The sequence below is a fragment of the Callithrix jacchus genome, chromosome 10, assembly GCF_049354715.1.
Source record: "Callithrix jacchus isolate 240 chromosome 10, calJac240_pri, whole genome shotgun sequence".
Classification (NCBI taxonomy): domain Eukaryota; kingdom Metazoa; phylum Chordata; class Mammalia; order Primates; family Cebidae; genus Callithrix; species Callithrix jacchus.
This window is the reverse complement of record NC_133511.1, coordinates 81,910,028-81,930,289: the sequence shown is the minus strand read 5'-3', so window position 1 is coordinate 81,930,289 and position 20,262 is coordinate 81,910,028. Positions and strand designations below refer to the sequence as shown.

Here is a 20,262-nt window from a genome sequence, read left to right as displayed (position 1 = left end):
AGGTTTATGTGGTGTTTTCTTCTAACATAGATTTCAACATATTCCATGATGAAGGGGAACTGGAAGACTTCCTGCACAATTTGACTGATGGGAATTAATTATAGAAATATAATGATATTCAAAAATAATCATATTAGAAAGCACAAATGTAGTGAGGCTGTACAAATGAAGCACAGCCTCTATCAAGTAATTGTATGTTTGCTCTTTAAGAATATTTCCAAGTTTCTAAACATCTTACAGAAGAGAACACTCAGAGTGTTTCCATCTAATGCCGAACATGCTCAGTACAGAACTAGGTCATTGAACAATAGACTGAACAGCAATCAGCACTCTACTGCTGCATAATGCATTAAGTATAACATGCAGAAACCATTCCCCGAGCTAGAAGCTGCTATTTCATGTCTGTAAATTCAAGCTGACATGACATTTAATATTGTTTCATAGTAATGAACAACAAGGTCTCATTCATTCATAAGCACAACACAAAGCCAAGTTTGAGTCAGGAGAGTAGTGAGGAGACGAGAGGGGGGCATGTGCTGTGTTTCTGCAGACAAGAACACCATATTAATGATGGTCAATGAGCCCCTCTGCTACTGATCCAGAAAGCTGCAGAGGAAGTGTTCACTGTGTTGCCTCTGACTCCTACTCCTAGAGAACTGGTGAACAAGTAAAACATCTCTGGGTTTCCCTCCTAAAGCAGCAAGGGTATTTAATATTCCTGGCTCCATGGCTGGCTAGGAGTGATGTCCTCCTTTTCTCTTCCCAGAAAAAATCACAGTTGAAATTCTGAGACAAAATAGTAGTATCAGTCATCATCTAGTTGGCCTGCTTTGAAATACTTGTTTTTGAAATCCTCGTGTATAAAATTTTGACTTGTATTTCCACAGGAATACCAATGCAAACTATGATCTCTAAATGGGAAAATTCCTCTCCCATTAAATTATTTTAATAGGAACTGCTCTTTCGGGTTTTGGCATTCTTGGCTCAACCCTCTCTGTTGCATTCTTTTTAGATTACTGGAGCAAACCCAACAGAGAAAAGATATGCAGAGCAGCTCTTACAGGTTCCCTGTCACAGGTTTCCTTTCCTCACAGGCACTATGGTCTAGATGCTGTCAGTGCTGTGTCCATGTCACAAATGGCTTTCAGTGGAATCTTCCTGAAACATGAAAATTGGTCCAAGTTGGTCAGAAATGATATTTGTGAATTCAACTTTTGCCCATTAAGCAAGTTAGAAACTGGAAGGAAATAGTGGCTGTTTTGGAAACTGGAATAAGCGTCTAATTATTTGTTCCTCTAGGAAAGATCACGCTTTGAGAATTTGGGGCCCCAGTTAACAGGAAAGTCAAATGAAGATGGAAAACTGGGCCCAGGAGTCATTGATCTCACTCGGCCGGAAGATGCAGAGGGTGAGTAGCTTTTCCCTAGCTCTTTTCTGCTGCTCCATATGTTTCCAAAGGTGTGTCTGAGCTAGACATAGGATCTTTATAGTTTTTCATAGGCGTCATCAGCTAGAATTTTTTAGGCAAAGCAGAGGAAATGTTACTCTTTACCTATGTATGTATGTTATGTTATGTATTATAGTGGAAGACTTTAAGAAGCAGCTAGATATTACATTACTGAGTACTTAGCAATCCAAGTACTTCAAGGTACCATTAAAGTTTTAAAATAAAAGGGCATTTACATTTCAATAAAGGGCAGAATTCTGTGTTTCAGTCACCTCACTGAATTTGTGTTTAAAAAGGGAAAATATACAAAGGGGGGCTTTTAAACATTATTTTATCTTTCATTGACAAGTAATAATTGTATATATTTATGGGGTATAAAGTGATTTTTATACACATATACATTGTGGAATGATCAAATCGGAGTATTTAGCATATCTAAACCAAGTGATTCCCAGGTAAAGTAGTTTTATTTTGAGGATTAAATGATAGTTTGCAGCAGTTTTAGCATAAACTTAATAGTTGTCTGGGGAAGGCCCAGTTTGTGCCTATGCACTAACCATTACTAAAGTCTTTCAAAAGTCTGGGCGGAAAGACCAGCCTTACTCTCAGAATGTCTGCCTGCACCAATATCAATGCCTGTTCACTTCTCTTCCCTTTTTGTTTGTTTGTTTTAAATACACAAGCAGCACATCAGCAGAAATTGCTCCCCAGAGTCTGGGTACAATTTATGGGTTAGGTCAGCAATTCAGTAGTAATGTTGCCTGGTTATTTACTGTGTCATCACAGAGTAGAGACTGGTTTTCCTGTTAGCTGTTCTTTTGGCAGAATCTGTCCCACAGTCAGGGAAGATTAATTTGTTCTCTCCAGAGTAACATGATACTTTGCCCATCTGAGGTCTCAGCTAAAGTCCTTCTTTAGCTCAAGGGGAAGAATCTCACTAGTATCCCTTTTACTGGCAGGGTTTCCTCCAGGACCCTAATCCCTTGAAAACACATGAAGACACCTCATAACAGCATCTAAACTGGGAATGGCTTCTAGTGAGAGCCTGGGGCCATCCCAGGCAGCCCGGAAATCCCTGGAATGAGCACCTAGATGAGTGCTATTAGACATTAGGAAGCCTTCAGAAAGTTTTCAGAGCACTAATTTTTCATACTAGTAGGAAAGATTAATGTTTGATGATAGTTTGGGAGACAAGGTGTTAAAATAAATTCTGATTAAGATGTGTATGTGTGTATGGGGTACAGAGGGAGGGAGGGATAGAGACAGGGAGGGAGGGAAGGAGAGAGGGAGGGAGGGAGCGAGGGAGGGAGGGAGGGAGGGGAAGGGGAGAGAGAGGAAGGAATGTAATGAGGAAGAGGAAGTTAGGTAGGAAGGGAGGCATGAAGAAGACACAAAACCAGAAATATACTTGCTGTCTTCCTTGAAGAATGTGTATCAACAGCCTATTATTTTCATAGACACTTAAAAGTACAGGTTTTCCACTGATAGGGGGGAGGTTCCTCTGCTTAGGGAGCCAGGAAATCCAAATGATGTTACTTGCACAGTTAACCATCTAATTGCAACACAGATTGTGGCTGGCCAAAAAGTTTGTGTGGAAGTGTTTCAGGTCCTGCCCATCTCAATTTTATTGGGAGATTGTACTGTAGAGTACCTAAATTGTTGACCATTTGTAATGAAACAAATATTTTTCATTACTTTGGAGTATTCAGTCTGTTTATTTGGCAACAGACTGATAGTTACAGAGCTCTATCACCTTATCGGTGCTGTCAAAGACTTTTCTTAATTTGTCATTCACCCTTTTTCATTTGCTTCCTTAACTGCATATTGGGTGTAAATATAGTCAGTCATCTCTCAGTAATGTCATTATCTAGTTAGTGATATCATGTGCTTGGTAAGTTAAAAATCATGGTCATAATTATTAACTATTTAAAAGGAAAATGTTAAAAATTTAACTCCAGAGAAACATACTATATAGAAATATTTTTGGATATTCTATTCAATGCCTAGATTGTCTAGATTCAAATCAATTTTCCAGGTTGTTTTGTTTTTAGCAAACATTTTACCAAGCACTTAATTGCTGGAGGATGTGTTAAACTTTTTACCCATATTTACTCATTTAATCCTTATACACATTATAAAGAGGGTATTATTTTTTCCATTTTACAGGTGAGAAAATTAAATTACTTGCTATGAGCCACATATTAACGGTACGGCTGAGATTGTCCCAAGCAGCCTGCCATACTGCACCCCCTGTATATACAGAAACACATGGTCCCTTCATTTTTCTGAACAAACTCCTTGTGACCTTCCTCAGTATGGCCCATTTCCTCTGCCCTAAAAATAGCAAGTCATGCCATACGCCAGCTTTCATGTTACTCTGTCTCATATAGCAGCAGTGCCTGATGAGTGTCATAGTAGAAGGGCTGTAGTGGCCCAGGAGCTTAAGGAGCATGTGAAAACCTCCCTTCAGAAGCTTGCCCAGAGTTGCCATTGAGACCTCATGTGCTTTTGGGGGACTGTGGGTTCATGAATGGAGTCAAGTTACCTGTTCTAATACTGACTGAAGTGTAGTGCTTCTGTGAGGACTTCTAGGATGGGTAGCAGCCTTCTGCTGACTTTAGGATATTTCCTGGGATCTATTCAAGTGTGAGCTGATTGCAATGTCTGCTGGAGTTACAGTTCATATTAAAGTCAGAGTAGATAACAGGTACACATGATACTGTCTCTACTTTGTTCCTTCATATTTCCCTTAACAGTAAGCTTAAGAAACTGGAGTATCAGAATAATTTAAAAAAGTTATTTGCTCCTTCACTTAGTCTGTGGTCTAAAAAAAGAACCAGCCAACATTTCTTGAGTGACTACCATGGGCCAGCCCCTAAACAAGACATAGAATAAAAGACAGGAAGCAAAGCAGAGATGTCCTTGACCTCTTTAAACGTATGACCTAGTGAGAAAAGACAGAAGATTAAAAGGGAAATATGTACATACATAATTACCATGGAGAAAAGTGCTAAGAAGATCAGGACTTCTTTGTGCTCTCGGAGTGAGAGCTCCTTAGGGAGGCTGAGTTGATAGGTAAATTCTGTGCCCATAGCCCAGGATGTCCTCTCCCTCAGTTCATACAGGTCTCTTCTGGCTTTGGAACAGCAATTTTAAGAGGCTATGCCCTCCCTCCCCTCTACCCCATCCTCCTGTGAGGCTTCTGAAGTGGCTAAAGTAAGCCAATCCAGAAGATGAGGCCCTGCCTCCCCCAGGCTTCCCAGGAAAATGTGCCAGCCATGAAAATGACAATATCACTTAGTAAGCAACTTGTAGACATGCTTCAGAGTCCTGAGCCTGGAGACAGTGAGGAAAAGGTCACCAAAAGAGGCAGCTGTGCATGTGTATTAACCACTCATCAAAATCATATGACAAAACCATAGGCAAGGAAAACAGAAATTAAAAATATAAAAGGCAAATGTCTTCAAAATTTTATTTTTAAAGTCCAGCTGTTATTTGGCTTGAATGTGACAAGACAGCATTTCTTGTTCACCATGATATTTATAAAACTACAAATTCATTGGTGCCGGGGACTTAGGAAACATGTTTAAGGTTTTGTTACACTTTGAAGCAGTTGAAGTCTTAACATGTATTGAGTATATATAATTTGTTAGCTCCCATGTAGGACATGTAAGGAAGAGAGGGCTTGATTAGTTGAGTCTGTCGCCATATAATTAAGAATGGTGAACAGCTGTTGAACTTTCTATGGTCTTTTTTTATGGCATTTCCCCTTTTCTTATTCTGCTTAGGCAAGAGTGCAATTCTTATTCCTCCTCTCCTAATTTCAAGGTTGCCTATAGACTAGAAAGCGTTCTAGCCTGTTAAATGGGAGATTTGAGTTGAAGTTCCTTTGCTAAATGACTAAAAACAAGTGCATCTGGGCTTCTTTATCTTTTAAAAGAGGTGTATTGGGTTTGAATTCATCTAAGATCCTTTCCAAATCTGTAATTATTATTAGAATCTTCATAAAACACTGAGTGAATTTCATATCGGAAAGATGATCTATTTATCCATAGGTTCCATTTAGGGTTGTTTTTCTTTTTCTTTTTAGAGGAGAGTAATAGCTTAGAGGTTGTGCTTGCGCCACTTGCTGAATTGAGTTTTCATGTTCCTTAAGCTTTTCTTTTTATTAATGAGGAGATCTGTCCAGTAGTATTTCCCAATTAATTTTCACAGATGGGCTCCCTCCTTTTTATCTCTGTTCTCCTTTCCCCCAGCAACAATAGTTGAGACTTGGCTTTTTAAATATGTTCTTTCAATCCAGTTTCTTTTCTCTCTTATACCTGCTGTTTCTAAAGGGATATTTTTCTTTTCTTTTTGTGTTTTGCTGTATGGTTTGAGTAAGAAAACATTCTTCTAACACGTTTAAAACAATTTTCACATCAATTACTCTGTCCCAACCTTACTGGGAGGCTGTACCTCATTTTAATTTGGGGCATAGTAAAAGATAAGCCTACCATTTATGGATGAGCTCTGAAAGGGATTATCTTTGGCTAGACTGTTGGACCCTGCCTGGATCAGAACTGGAATGATGTGCTGCCCTCCATGTATTCAAACTTTGCATTGATTTGAATGGAAATAGATATGTGTACCAAGAATACCCTCTTTTGGGACTGTTGCTCTCAGATTTCTTTAGAAGCATTTTATAGATTTGTACTGAATTTGTGAACTGGAACACAACCAAGATGAACTTACCCTTCTGAAGCTTCATTTGCCTCTGTGTGTGTGTGTATGTGTGTGTGTGTGTGTGTGTGTGTGATGTGTGTGTGTACCTCCAATTGCTTCTAAGTTTTATATCTCAGGATAGTTTTATTATTCTTAGCTTAAGCTCTTTGTTTAAGACAATTAGGAGAGATTACAATAGTTTTTCTTTTTCTTTAAAACACACCACTTAATATGAATGCTCTCTCTTACAAATCCTGCTCATTCTTTGATCCGTACACGTGAAAAGTGTTGAAGCTTTTTTATTCCCCTTACCCTCTCTAGATCCTTATTCCTGGTAGAAAAGATTGACTCTATAATATGTGACTTGCTCAAGGCAGCAGAGGCGAACTGTAGCCTAATATGGGATGGGATTTAAATGCTATAACTGCTTATACTTTAATGTAAAGATTATTAGTTCAAGCCTACCAGAATACAGTGCTTCACACTGCAACTCTTGGCCTCTCATATTTGAAATAAAGGAGAGAGGTCATCAAATCTCTAATTAAGGCCAAGAAATCACTTCTCATATCCCTGACAAGTAGTTGTTTTACATCTGTTCAAATGCTCTGAGAGTCTGATGACAGAATATTGACCACTTCGTGAGAGGCTCATCCTAATTCAGTAGCTCTTTGTTAACAATTTATAACTAAAATTTGCCTCTACTTCCTTGTAACTTCTACCCATTTATTGGTTCTAGTCTAACTTCTGGACTCCAACAATAAAACTTATCATTTCTTCACTTGACACCCCTTCAGATACTTGCTTAAGGACTAGAAGACTTAAATTCTGGTTGTTCCATTCTTGGCAAATAATTTTCTTCCCTAAATTTTCTTATCTGTCAGTTAGGAAGTTGGTCTAGATGGTTTCGAGTTGACAATTTTTAAAACTTTATTATTTTACTGCTATACAATTGAAACCCTTCGCCTTTAAGGCAACTAGAGTGTAATAAGTATCAGTTAGGCATGACGAAATCATCAAAATAAATACAATTATTGTGGAATTATACCAGAGATAACATGCCTTGCCCAAGAAGGTATCCAACTCCTAGAGCACATATCAGGAATAACGTATGAGAAATTATACATATAAAAATACAAGACTCAGGTAAATGAGAGGGAACACTAACCAGAGCTATACTGTGGGCATATGGGTCTGGCTTTCCATAGTTACCTAAAACAGTGTCCAGGCATCTCGGAGAAATGAATAGGCAATGGAGTCTCTGTGGAACCAGCATGCTGGTGACTGAGGCCAGGATGGGTAGTGAGGGAGGCCCAAGACCTGGTGAAAATGAGTAACAGTCACACAGGCTGGGATATAAACAGAGTCCACGAAGCCCTGGTCTCTGGACTAACTCTGTTGTATGAGTATCACAAAAATGTATTTTACTGTGGATATAAACAGTTTTAGAGGATGCTGTGCACCAGTTTATATCAGCACTATATATAAAGTGCAGCTCTCTTAAACAAGCAAATAAACTTCTCTTAAAGAAATATATTTGCTGTGTCTTAAAAGCTCCCAAATAACTTTTAATGTTGGTAGAAAACAATTTCCATTGAACCCTTCAAGTGATGTATAGTCCTGATGGGGCAAGATAGTGAAATGTCAAGATTCTTGTATAACTTCATCTCCTAATACTCCATAAAAGGAACTCAACCTGCTGCTTATTGTTGCTTAAGATAGAAAGCCCTATCAAAGACCCAGCCTCTCTTCAGTGAGGAACCTAGCCTTGCTGATAGCTGGTTTCTCATTGGGCTCTGTGAATAATCCCCACACACAAAAAAATCTCCTTTTCTGACTGAATATTCTCTACCCTGGGGAAGAAATGCCTGACTGTGTCATTACTGAATCACATAGAAATATAGTCGGCCGTCTGTACCGTCTGTATCTGCAAATTCTACATCTGTAGATTCAATCAACTGCAGATCAAAAATATTCACATACAAAAAAAATGGCTGGTTGTGTCTGCACTGAACATGCACAGACTTTTTCCATGTCATTATTTCCTAAACAATGCACTGTAACAACGATTTACATAGTATTTACATTGTATTAGATAACATAAGTAATCTAGAGATGATTTCAGGTATGTCGGAGGATGTGCATAAGTTATATGAAAGTACTATGCCATTTTATATGAGGGACTTGGGCATCTGAGGATTTGTGTATCTGTGGTGGGTCCTGGAACTAATCTCTCTCAGATACTGAGTAATGACTGTACTTATCCAACTTGCTATAGCAACTGAACAATGAAAGATTAATATTATCTACTGTGAAAATTAGACCCAAGACAAGAATAGCTAGCATATGTTCCCGATGGAACTAAAAAATCAGTCCTTGTTTCCTCAGCAGTATGTATGTCTGCTTCATATAAACCAGCACATCAGAATAAACCCTGACTGATAGAGTTCTGTCTGACATATTTGGACTAACTGTAGCTTTTGAAATTGTGGACCTTGCCCAGATTCTTCTCTCCTAGCATCAAGAGCGATTTGACTTTCAACCTGCAGGCTGTGGAATTGAGCCTAGCCTTAAGGTGATGGGTTTTAATGAGCATCAGGCTACTTTTGAATGTGCTTAAAATTCTTTGTTTAAGGTCAGGATGGGAATTGAGACAAAACTTTGCCCAATTGGCCCTTTCCTTCTCTTCAAGTTCTGATAACTGTGTTTCTAACTTGTTCCAAAGAGTCAGTACCCACGCAGTCCTCCCCTAGTTTCTGTTACTGACTTCCTATCTTTCTTTAACCAAGGTGTTCTTATTCAGTCATGCACCACCTAATGACATTTAAGTCAATGATGGCCCACATATATGAAGATTGACCTATAAGGGTATAATACCACATTTTTCTGTATCCTGTGTATGTTTAAATATGTTTAAACAAATTACACAAATATTTACCATTGTGTTGCCATTGCCTACAGTATTCAGTACAGTAACATGTTGCATATGTTTGCAGTCTAGGAGCAATGAACTATACCATATAGCCAGGTGTACATTAGACTAAACCATCTAGGTTTGGGTAAGTACATTCTGTGATGTTTTCACAGTGACAAAATTGCCCAAGGATTCATTTCTCAGAAGGTATCTACATCATTAAGCAATGCATGACTGTTTTTTAATATCTCCTTCTAGATTCCTCTTCTCATTTTTTTTAACTTGTCTATCACTGTTTGCCTGCACTCACTGTCTGCTGTCTATTTTCAGCATCTTTAGAGGTGGTGCTCTGTAGACTGAATCTTCAATGCTAGGAGCTTTCTAACCAGGGGCTACCCTACTCATGGCCTCCCAATCTTCAATTTTACCTATCTGTGCAATCAAGTTATAATTTACTGATTATATCTTGTATAATATTGTTATAGGCATGGAGGGAAAGGTTTTTTAAAAATATAGTCCACATTATATTCTTCAAGAGCTTGTAATGTAGTTGGGGTTACATGTTTAGCACAAATAAAAAGCAAAGCAATTTAAGATATTAAATGTTCAAGTACATCATTAAGGAAACAGAAAAGAACTGCTATTTAAAGGAAGAAGCTGCAGTGCTTTGTGGACAGCAGTGGTTCTGGAAAAGCTGATAGGAGTGGCTGGAGATAAGCCTAGGTTTGGATAAGCAAAGAGAAGAGAATAAGCTTTCAGTTGAGGGAATAATCCAAGCAGACACAGACATTAAGCAGATAGACATTCACAGGAAAGCTCCAGAAGGGAAGAATCATCTTTTTCATCTTTGCGTTTTCCACCAAGCCTAACACAAAGCCCGGCACATACTTGCACTTAATAAATATTTCTTGAATTGAATATGTTACAGAAATAGCTGGGTGCCATATTGATTATCAGGTTGAGGAATTTGAACTTTTCCACCAAATAAACATGTATTGGCCTTTAATCATTCAAGACTAATTTAGACTAGAGAGGTTAAGAATAACAGAAATGCAGTAGTTAGGTTGCTTTTGGAGATCTGTTTCCTCTGCTCTCCTTAATATTATTTCAGAGAGGATGTTCAAGTGGATATCTTTCCATGTTATAACATGAAAAACTTAGCAGGTATTAGGTGTGTTTTCATTCAACTCATATTAAAAATAACTCCTTTCCTGCTCTCCTCCTGGATGCAAGTAAGTATGATTTTCACTTTGCTGTGACTGATCGATTCCTTACAGATCAGTCTTGTACAGTTCCCTCTCACTTAGGAGTGTGTGATTTTTTTAAATTGTTTTTGTTCGTTGGATATTTACACCTGAGACATGATGATGCCCAAGTTAGGTCATAGTACCTGAGGGGAAAGTTTACATAAGACAGCACTGTCATTTGCTGTATACTATAAACTACTACATTTAGGAATAGGCTATAACACGTAACTCTCAACAAGAACATAATATCCCAAATCTCAGACCTGGATAAAAGCATTTTATAAGAAATACGTTCAGCCATTTTCAATTTATATTAGGAATACAAATCAAAGCTTACTGGTATCAATATATTTATATGTATTTTTCACTTTGGAGGTAGAAACATTGCTTCATGATGCTTCAGTATAAGCTGACTCTTCTGTGGGAATGTTGATCCTACATGAGGACAAAATAAAATGGGATACTAGCTGCTTCATGCTGAAGAGTTACAGATCTGTTTGTGGGGAAGAAGAAAAACAATTGTTAAATGTCCCTGAAACTTCCTTGCCCTCCATTTATTACAGTTTCACAGTCAATAAGTCAAAAGGATTTAACTTGAAATTGTCAGTCTTGTGAACCTACCTATCTGGAACTGCTCTGTCTGAGCAGTATGGTCTGGTTTCTGTTCCCATGTATGGGAACTGGGGAGATGTGAGATGGTCTTTCTTGGTTGAACCTTATGCCTAGTCATTGCATTTTAGTCTGTATCATAGAGAACTTTTTGAAATATATTTTTACCTTTTGGGAAGAAGAGAGGCTCCATTAAGGAGTAAATTGCATTCCTCAGTGAACTTATGTGTTTATTTAGTAACTACCTGAAGAACAGAATGTAAAAATATAGCAAACATCACCCAGGTATGAGGAAAGTCTACAAAGGGAACACATATGAGTTAAGCACCTGCTATGTTCTTGGTACTGGAATAAATGTTCTACTAATTCTGTTGCTATTACTACTGCTTCCTATTTCTAAAGGGAACTACTGCTTAATGAGTAGGTATTGAGTTCCAGTCACTGTGCTAGGAAATTTACATATATGCCTATTTATTTCTCACAAAGATGCTGCAAAGTAGAAATTGTTAGCTCTCTTTTATAGAGAGATGAAGCTACAGTTTATAGAAAGAAAATAATTTATCCAAGGCTACTTAGCTAGGAAAGATCAGATCTAAAATTCAAACCTTGATCTGTCCACACGGCATCTGAGCCATACTACTTTCTGTTTTTCTCCAAGATGAGCTGACTAAATTGGTTGCCTTTGTTGGATTAGCTTTTTCCTATAGTTTTCATTAAAAAGCAGAAAATTTTAATTAGCAATGTAAACTTGTGAAAGTTTTTTAATCCTTTAAACTATATAAATATTAGGCACTTTTCAAATACTTTCACCATTTCTCAGGGTGAAGAAGTGGTGACCCATCAGATTGGATTGATTGCCTAAAATTCTCAAGGGATCTCCTTTCAGTACTGTTCATTCCCTAACCCAAAACCTTAAAAAAAAATTAGTTTCTGCTGCTCCCATAATCTGCATCTTCCATTCTAATAAAAGACAGATTCCCTAGGACAAATGAGATGAAGAAGAGAAGTCAGTTAAATTAATCGTGTTAAGAGTTTTAAAAGCTAAGTCTGGATGCCATTGAAACAATTCAGCTGACCACTGAAAAAAATTCATTCATATGGCAAGTGTGAAATTTGGGGATAGTTACATCTGAGTGCCCATTGTGACGTTGCCATTTATTAACTGTGAAACTTGGACAATTTAACCTCTCTAAGCCCCGAAGTTTCCTCACTTGGAATGAGGATTAGGTAATCTTTAACATCCCTGTCCTGTCAGAGTTCTCTAATGCAATGAGCATGTTTTATCTATTTTATAATAAATCTGCTACTTAAGGAAAGTCCCATTGTAAGCTTACTTGAATTATGTATGCCCTACATCATTAGAATATTTTCTGATTTAATATTTCTAAAAATCTCAGACATACCTTACCATGCCTTCCAAGGTTTTCCTAGAAGTAGGGAGCCTGGCATCTCAGAATTGTACAGTATGGCTGGTCAATCAAAGAAGTCAAATTGGAAACAATAACCTCTGAGTCCCACACAACAACTATAGGTACATTTTCCACATCAAAATTATTCTTATTTTATAGAGGTTTCAAGTAAGACAGGACACTTAGCAGAATATAAGAAATAAAATGAGATTTCTACAAGATCTGATTTCAGAAATTCCCAGGTTCTGGTAGAACATGTAGGCATCAGAGACTCACTCTAAAATTCTCACTGTTGAAGATGACCACTCTACTGTATCAGTAAGCATTTGAGTATTTACCTTATGCCCTCCTGGATATTAGATCCTGGGGATAAGGATAAGCAACTAAGGATAAGACTCAATGTAATCACCACTGTTTTGGGATACAGTCTGGAAAAGAAAGTAGGCACATAAAACTGGTAATTTGGATAACATATGCAAATGTTAAGATAGAGGTATGCATAGGGTGCCACCTGTGGGAGGCTAGGATACTTATTCTAATTTGGCTACCAGGTAAGACTTCCATGGGATAAATAATCCCAGAGATGAGTCTTCAATAATGAGTGATTGCAAGCTGGCCAGGTAATTCCAGGAAAGGAGAAAACTCAGATTCCTAGTATGAAACAATACAGCGTGTAGAGAACTGGAAGTAGTTCAGTGTTATAACACAAAAAAAGTTCCAAGCTGAGTAGTCAGAGCTGGTACTGGAGCCATAGTTAGAAGGCCAGGTCACAGAGAGCCATGCATATTGTACTAAGGAGTGTGGACTTCGTCTTGTGGGCATGAGGGAGCCACTGAAGTGTTTTAAATATAGCAGCGGCCTAGTCCAAATTGCATTTGTGACAGATCATTCTGGCTGAAATTAGGAGGAGGTATTTAGGTGTGGGTTAAAGGATTTAAAACTGGGTGTGAGAATATCAGCCAGAAGGCTAATTTTTCTAATAGTCCAGCAGAGATCGTGAAGGCTAAGGCAATCGATAAAGATTGAAATGAGACCGTTGTCTCATTTGGTAGCATCCTTGTTAACTACTGAGACTTGCTTCATCTTCCTTTGCACTTCTTAATTTCATGTAGAATCTATGTCAGGAGCTAGCGTTGGATAAAGCCAAAAGCCGCTGAACAACACAAATTATTCAGTCTACCAGCTTTTTACCAGTCTTTTTATTCTCCAAGGGAATCTTCTTTAACCTGAGCCCATTTCTCCTGAAAACTTAGGAAGCCAGAACTTGTTATTGCCTTATTTCAACCTTAGTGGCCTCTGGTTCAAACTTAAATCATGCCTTTTTGCCTGGGCTCAACAGTTTGTAAGCCTTCCTCCCGTGTATACATATAGCTTATAGATAATAAGTGGCATATTTGATGCTCTACACTACTTTCAGTTCATTAAAATAAAGAAGCATATAAATTATCCCCGCTGCCCTGAGATTCTGTAGTTGAAATAAGATAAAGGACTCTGTTTAGCTATCTGTGTAAAGTAAATATAACTTGAGAATTTTTTAAAAAGTAAACACAGGCATCAAAACTGAAAGCAAGAGACTCTTGAAAATACAGACTGGTATATCACTGGTTAGAATTTCCTTCATTTTGCGAAGCCACGAGCCACATGCATCAGCTCACCACAAAGTCATTAAGCCTTTTTAAGCTCAGATGAAAAACATTAACAAATACCACAAAAGGCTTTAGTATAGCCCCTTTGTTCATTCACATATGGCACTTTATAACTCCTGCGCCACTCCGGTCGTGTGTTTGTTTAAGCTGCCTCCATCAGGCTGGTCCTGAAAGAACAAAAGACATCTTGAGCAATCCTAAGCAGGAAATGGGCTAATCTAAACATGGTTTGTGACACTTTAAGTAGAATAGAAAGGGGAGGGATTGATTAGTCATTAATGTCCAATTGGCTCCATATGTATGTTGCAATAATAAAGCCCTTTTTCAGAGCAGTAGCAGAGTTATTGAATTAGAGGTTTATGTTTCCTCAGAGCTGACCTTAGGGAATTCCCTTTGGTTCCTCTTGTTGATCTTTTAAAGAGAATGGAGTTTCTAATAGAAAAAAAATAGAAGTCTTATCCACAATAACACTTGCTCCTAATCCAGTAACCAAGGAATGCATTAATTTAGCATTGTTTTAATCCCAGCTATGATTTTAGTCCTTACTGCTTTCTTTACATGCCCTTGCATCTTTGGTGGGGCAGTATTTCAGAGGCCAATTAGATAGTGGCATGAACTTCAAAACTGGTAATGAGCTCTTCTAATGTGCTTAGCTGGGCAAAAGTGGCATCCTTAAAGGGGGAAAGTAACATTCCAGCCAAGAAATGGTGGGCTTTGAAATTCAGTGTTATTTCAGATTGCCGAATAGTGACTGGGGTAGCTTTGGTGTAGGGGAAATGTACTAGGCTGAAAGTCAGAAGATTTAGGTTCTAGATCTGGCTAAGCTCCATGTTACCAGCATCTGGTTATTCAGGGGAAGGTGCTATCACCTCTCTGAGTCTTGCTTTCCTCATCTATAAAGTGGGTGAAAAGATATCTGCCTTCCTACCCATTTTAAAAGATTGCAATGAGGATAAAGATAATGTAATTAGTGAACGCACTTTGTAAATATTATTTTATGCAAAGTTACTTAGCACACCTGATGTGTCTATCCTAGAAACTCACCTCAGACCTAGTCTATCAAAAAGGTAAACTGCTCTTCAAAGAAATACATTGGTACTCTGATTAATGAAATGTTTGTTTCCAGCCAGGCACAGTGGCTCACGCCTGTAACCCCAGCACTTTGGGAGGCCAAAGCAGGCAGATCATTTGAGGCCAGGAGTTCAAGACCAGCCTGGCCAACATGGTGAAACCCTGTCTGTACTAAAAATACAACAACAAAAAAAAAATTAGCTGGGCGTGGTGGCTCACATCTATAAACCCAGCTACTCAGGAGGCTGAGGGAGGAGAATCGCTTGAACCTGGGAGGCAGAGGTTCCAGTAAGCCATGATCATGCCACTGCACTTCAGCCTGGGTGAGAGTGAGACTTCGTCTCAAAAGAAAAAAAAAAAAAAATCTATTGCCAAAGTGCCCAATGGAATTTTTTATGTGTGCATCACATATAACTAGACCTTTCTATTCATGTATCTCTGTCACATACACTCTCTCTCTCTCACACACACACACACACACACTCTTTCTCTAGTTTATTTAGTGAATTTCTTGGTATATATAGGTTCAACAGTTAAAGTAAATAGGGATTTGTTTTTAGTAGGGCTGAAGAAACTTGAGATGAAAACAAAGATTAAAATTTACTTATGATGTTCCCCAACATTTGGCAAATGAAGAATTAACACTTTAATTAAAGTACCACAGGTAATTCATCTTTTGTTCCTGTACCATTCATTGGCTCTTATATTTTCGCCCATCACTAGCTCAGAAGAATTGTGTGTCCGTATTTTGCATTTGCCTTCTTTAATTCATTTCACCTATCAGGAGGTCACTCTTTGCTAATATGTCTATATAATTTTTATAAAAGATATAGAGACCAAACCATACTCTCCACCCCTGGCATTTCTTCTTTTCAGAAGATGAACATATCACTTGCTCACTTCCTTAATGATTAAGACTTTTGCTGAGCCATGGAAAGTCAAATAAATGTCTAGAAGAGCCAAATCCTTTTTTTTTTTTTTTAAGAAGCAATTGAAGTTGAATTCCAAGTGGCCTTCCTATAATAAAAGTAAGTTCACATTCTGGCAGAACAGGAATGAGAAGGTAGCAGTAGGTTTCCATAATCATAGACAGACAGCTTCAACACAATGAATTGGACCTCTGTTGTATTAAGATAAATTTGGTAGGATAAATATGGTGAAAAATCAAATCTGTATAATATTAATACTCTATTTTTCTAATTTCAATCTCCTTCTAAAATTTTATCTTCTACATTTTTGTTTCTAATGCACTCAGTATCATTTTCTCTGTTAACCCAAATAGGGGACTATCAAATGCATTGTGTAACTTTTCAGAATCCTACAGGAGAAAATCAACTATTATTAGAATGAAGTAGTCTGAAATAGTGTGATCATCAACAGTTCTGTCAAGCAACCCAATAAGTGATACGTATGTCTCTTTATCTTCATAAGCAATCAATTATAGTTTTTTTGCCCTTCTTAATAATTCATTTTGGTAAATGAGATTATCTTTGAGTTCACAATGGCCTGAATATGCCACCTACTTCTCAGGTCCACAGAAAAAAAGAACCTTTCAAAAAAGGAGCATTTAATTTGTTGGATGATTGGTTTTCTGCTTCATTTTGTAGGGTTTTTTTGGTTGTCATTTTTGCCTTTTTTTTTTAAACTAAGAGTTAAAACAGTTTTATTTTGAGTAGTGTCTCATTGTATGGATATATCACAATTTGTTCATTCTCCAATTATTTCCCTTTATTCTATTATTAATAAAACTGCTATCATATTCTTATATAAGTCCATTTTGACAGAAGTTTGTATTTAGTTGCTGGTCATACATAAATATGTATTTTAATTGAAGAAATTGTCAGAAAATTGTTATGGCACTTTATACTTTCACCACCAGTATATTAGAGTTACAGTTGCTCTCTATCCTTGCCAACATTTACAACTTAAGCCATTCCAGTGGATGTGAAATGCATCTCATTGTGGTTTCAATTTGCATTTTCCTGATGATTAATAGTAAGGAATACCTTTTCATCTGCTTATTAGCCATAACTATATTCTTTTCCGTAAAATGTTCATTTAAGTCTATTTCTCATTTTAAAATGAGATTTTTTGGTCATTCTTTATATATCCTGGATGTAAGTTCTTGCATATTTAGAACTCAGATATGTATGTTCTAAATATTTTTTTCCAATATGTGCTTTGACATTTTATTTTCTTAACAATGACTTTTGATGGGCAGAGTTTTAATTTTTATAAAGTTCAATTTAACATCTTTCTTGTATATTTAGTGATTTATTTGTTGCATCTAAGGGTCATTTTACTTTAAAGTCACTAAAATATTTCCTTCTGTATATTTAGAAGCATGTTATAGTTTTTTTGTTTCAGTTTTAAGTTATGATTCATCTCTAATTTTGGGTATAATGCGTGATACAAGATCCAGAAATTTTTGCCAATGTATCTGTCAACTTGTTTTAGTAGTATTTGTTGAAAAGACTATTATTTTCCACTTTAACCGCCTTGGTTTTCATTAAGGTACTTTGAATCCTCTAATTTCCTTCAAGTTTGTTTTAGTTGTTCCTACTGCTTTATTTTTCAGATAAATTTTAAAATCACTTCGCCAACTTATATAAAAAAACTTTTGGACATTTTTATTGGAATTTGGTTGAATCTGTACATAAATTTGGGACCAATAACACTATAACAATATAGAGTCTTCTGATTCATGAACATGTTATATTCCTCTGTTTATTTAGGCCTTTAAGTCACAAATGTTGTGCTTTTTTTAGTGTAGATGTCTTGAATACTTTTTTTCAGTTAAATTTATTCCCAAGTATTTTATTATCTGATGCTACTATAAATGTAAATTTGAATATTATTTTTTAATTGTTTGCTGCAACTATACAGAAATATGATTTATTTCGGTATCTTTTATTGTTTATTGTAATACTATTAAATTTACTTATTAGTTCTAGTATTTTATAGATGCCTTAGGATTTTTTATGTAAACAATTATATATGAACAGATAACATTATTTATTTCTTTACAATTTATATACATTTTAATTATTTTGTTTATTTATTTATTTTGAGATAGAGTCTTGCTCTGTCACCCAAGCTGTAGTGCAGTGGCATGACCTTGGCTCGCTGCAACCTCCACCTCCCTGGTTCAAGCCATTCTCCTGCCTCAGCCTCCTGAGTAGCTGAGATTTTTATGGGCACACTCCACCATGCTAGCTAATTTTTGTATTTTTTAGTAGAGGGGGGTTTCACCATGTTAGTCAGGTTGGTCTTGAACTCCTGACCTCATGATCAGCCTGTCTCGGCCTCCTAAAGTGCTGGGATTACAGGTGTGAGCTTTTTATTTTTTAATTGTTGATTAACAATGTTGAGACTGGACATCTTTGCCTTGTTCTTCATTTCTGGAGAAAGAATTTGATAGTTCACTACTAAGTATTATGTTACTAGTAGGTTTTTCCTAGATGCGCTTTATCAGAGTGAGAAAGTTTCCTTTTAATACTAATTTCCTGAGTATTTCTAACATGTATGCGTATTGAATGTTGTCAAAACCATTTTCCGAATCCATTGTGATTACCATGTGTTTTCTTTCCCTTTATTCTGTTAATGTAGTGAACTACATTGTCTGATTTTCAAATGTTGAACCAGTTTTACATTCCGGAGATAAGTTCTACTTGGTAATGATGTATCAACTACATTTTACATTTGGCTGAATTCAATTTGTTAACATTCTATTTTAAAGTTCTGCATTTATGCTCAAACCTCTGTCGGGGTATGCTGCCTCATAAATTTAATTAAGAAGTGTTCCTTCTTCCTCTACTTTCTTCCTTTATGCAAGATTATTATTATTTTCCTTAAATGTTTGAAAGAACTTACCAGTGAAACCATTCGGGGATTCAGTTTTCTTTGTGGATTAAGTTCTTGGTTATAAATTCAATTGATTTATTAGCTATCAGAGTATTCAGATTTTCTATTGATTCTTGAGTGAATTTTGGTAGTTTATGTCTTTCAACAAATATGTTAATTTTATCTAAGTAGTCAAATTTATTGAAATTAAGTTATCCATAATATTTCATTTTTATTTTTCTAATATGTGTTGTATCTATAGTGAAATCCCCTCTTTCAGTCCAAATACTGGCATTTGTGTTTTCTCTCTTTGTTGATCCATTATACTCAGGTTTATCAATTTTATTTTATTTTTTTTCAAATTTCTAACCTTGGCTTTTTAAGTTGTCTTTATTGTATCTGTTTTTTGTTTCATTGATTCTCACTCTTTATCTATTCAGAAAAATCACTGACTTTTAATTAATTTGATTAATTTCTGTTTAATATGATGATTGCATTTGTTGGGCTTAGGTCTTACATGTTAGTATTTTTTTCACTACTTGTATTTGTTCCCTTTGTTTTTCACCTTCTATTTCTCCTCTCTCCTGCCTTCCTTTGTGTTAATTGAATCTCTTTTTAAGTCTTTTGTTTGAATTACTCTGTTGGATTTTTTTAACTATACTTCTTTGCATTTTTTAATTTTTTGTTTGTTTGTTTTTGATTTGAGTCAACATCTTGTTCTGTCACCCAGGCTGGAGTGCAGTGGCCCAGACTCAACCTCCTGGGCTGAAGCAGTTCTCCCATCTCAGCCTCCTGAGTAGCTAGAACTACAGGTGCATGCCACCACATCTAGCTAAATTTTTAATCTTTTGTAGAGACAGAATCTCACTCTGTTGTCCAGGCTGGTCTTGAACTCTTGGCCTCAAGCTATCCTCCCACCTCAGCCTCCCAAAGTGCTGAAATTACATGCATGAAATACTTCACATGGCCTCTTTGTATTTTTTTAAATTGGTTTTTCTAAGGATTCACTATGAAACCTTAATGGAGTATCCTTACAGTTAAAATTTTACCACTGCATGCAAAATAAAACAAGCTTTAACAATCTAATTCTACTTATACCTTCATCCTTTGTGCTAACATGCTATTGTTGTTCCACATTTCACCTCTTTATATGTTATAAATCCCATGATACAATGTTGTATTTTGTATTAAATAGCTTCTTGCCAAAAACATTAAACAATTAGCTATTTATTAGTGAAATCTAGAGAAGAAAAAATGGTCACATATCATTTTTTATGTTCCTCCTTTCTTTTTGTGTATCTGGTTTTTGTCGAATGTTATTTCTTTTCCTCTTGAATACTTCCTTTGAATGTCTCTTTTGGTGTTTGTTGCTGGT

The 20,262-nt window shown here is 36.6% G+C and overlaps 1 protein-coding gene across 50 annotated transcripts in view; it reads left to right on the top strand.

The window, feature by feature from the left end:
* Nucleotides 1–20,262, top strand: part of SOX6 (SRY-box transcription factor 6) — a 705,491-nt gene that overhangs the window by 659,686 nt on the left and 25,543 nt on the right. For all 50 annotated transcript variants that reach the window (XM_078340670.1, XM_078340651.1, XM_078340627.1 and 47 more), the window contains one exon: nucleotides 1,300–1,408. In XM_078340670.1, the coding sequence (XP_078196796.1) occupies nucleotides 1,300–1,408 (109 nt within the window). The remainder of the gene's footprint in view (nucleotides 1–1,299; nucleotides 1,409–20,262) is intronic.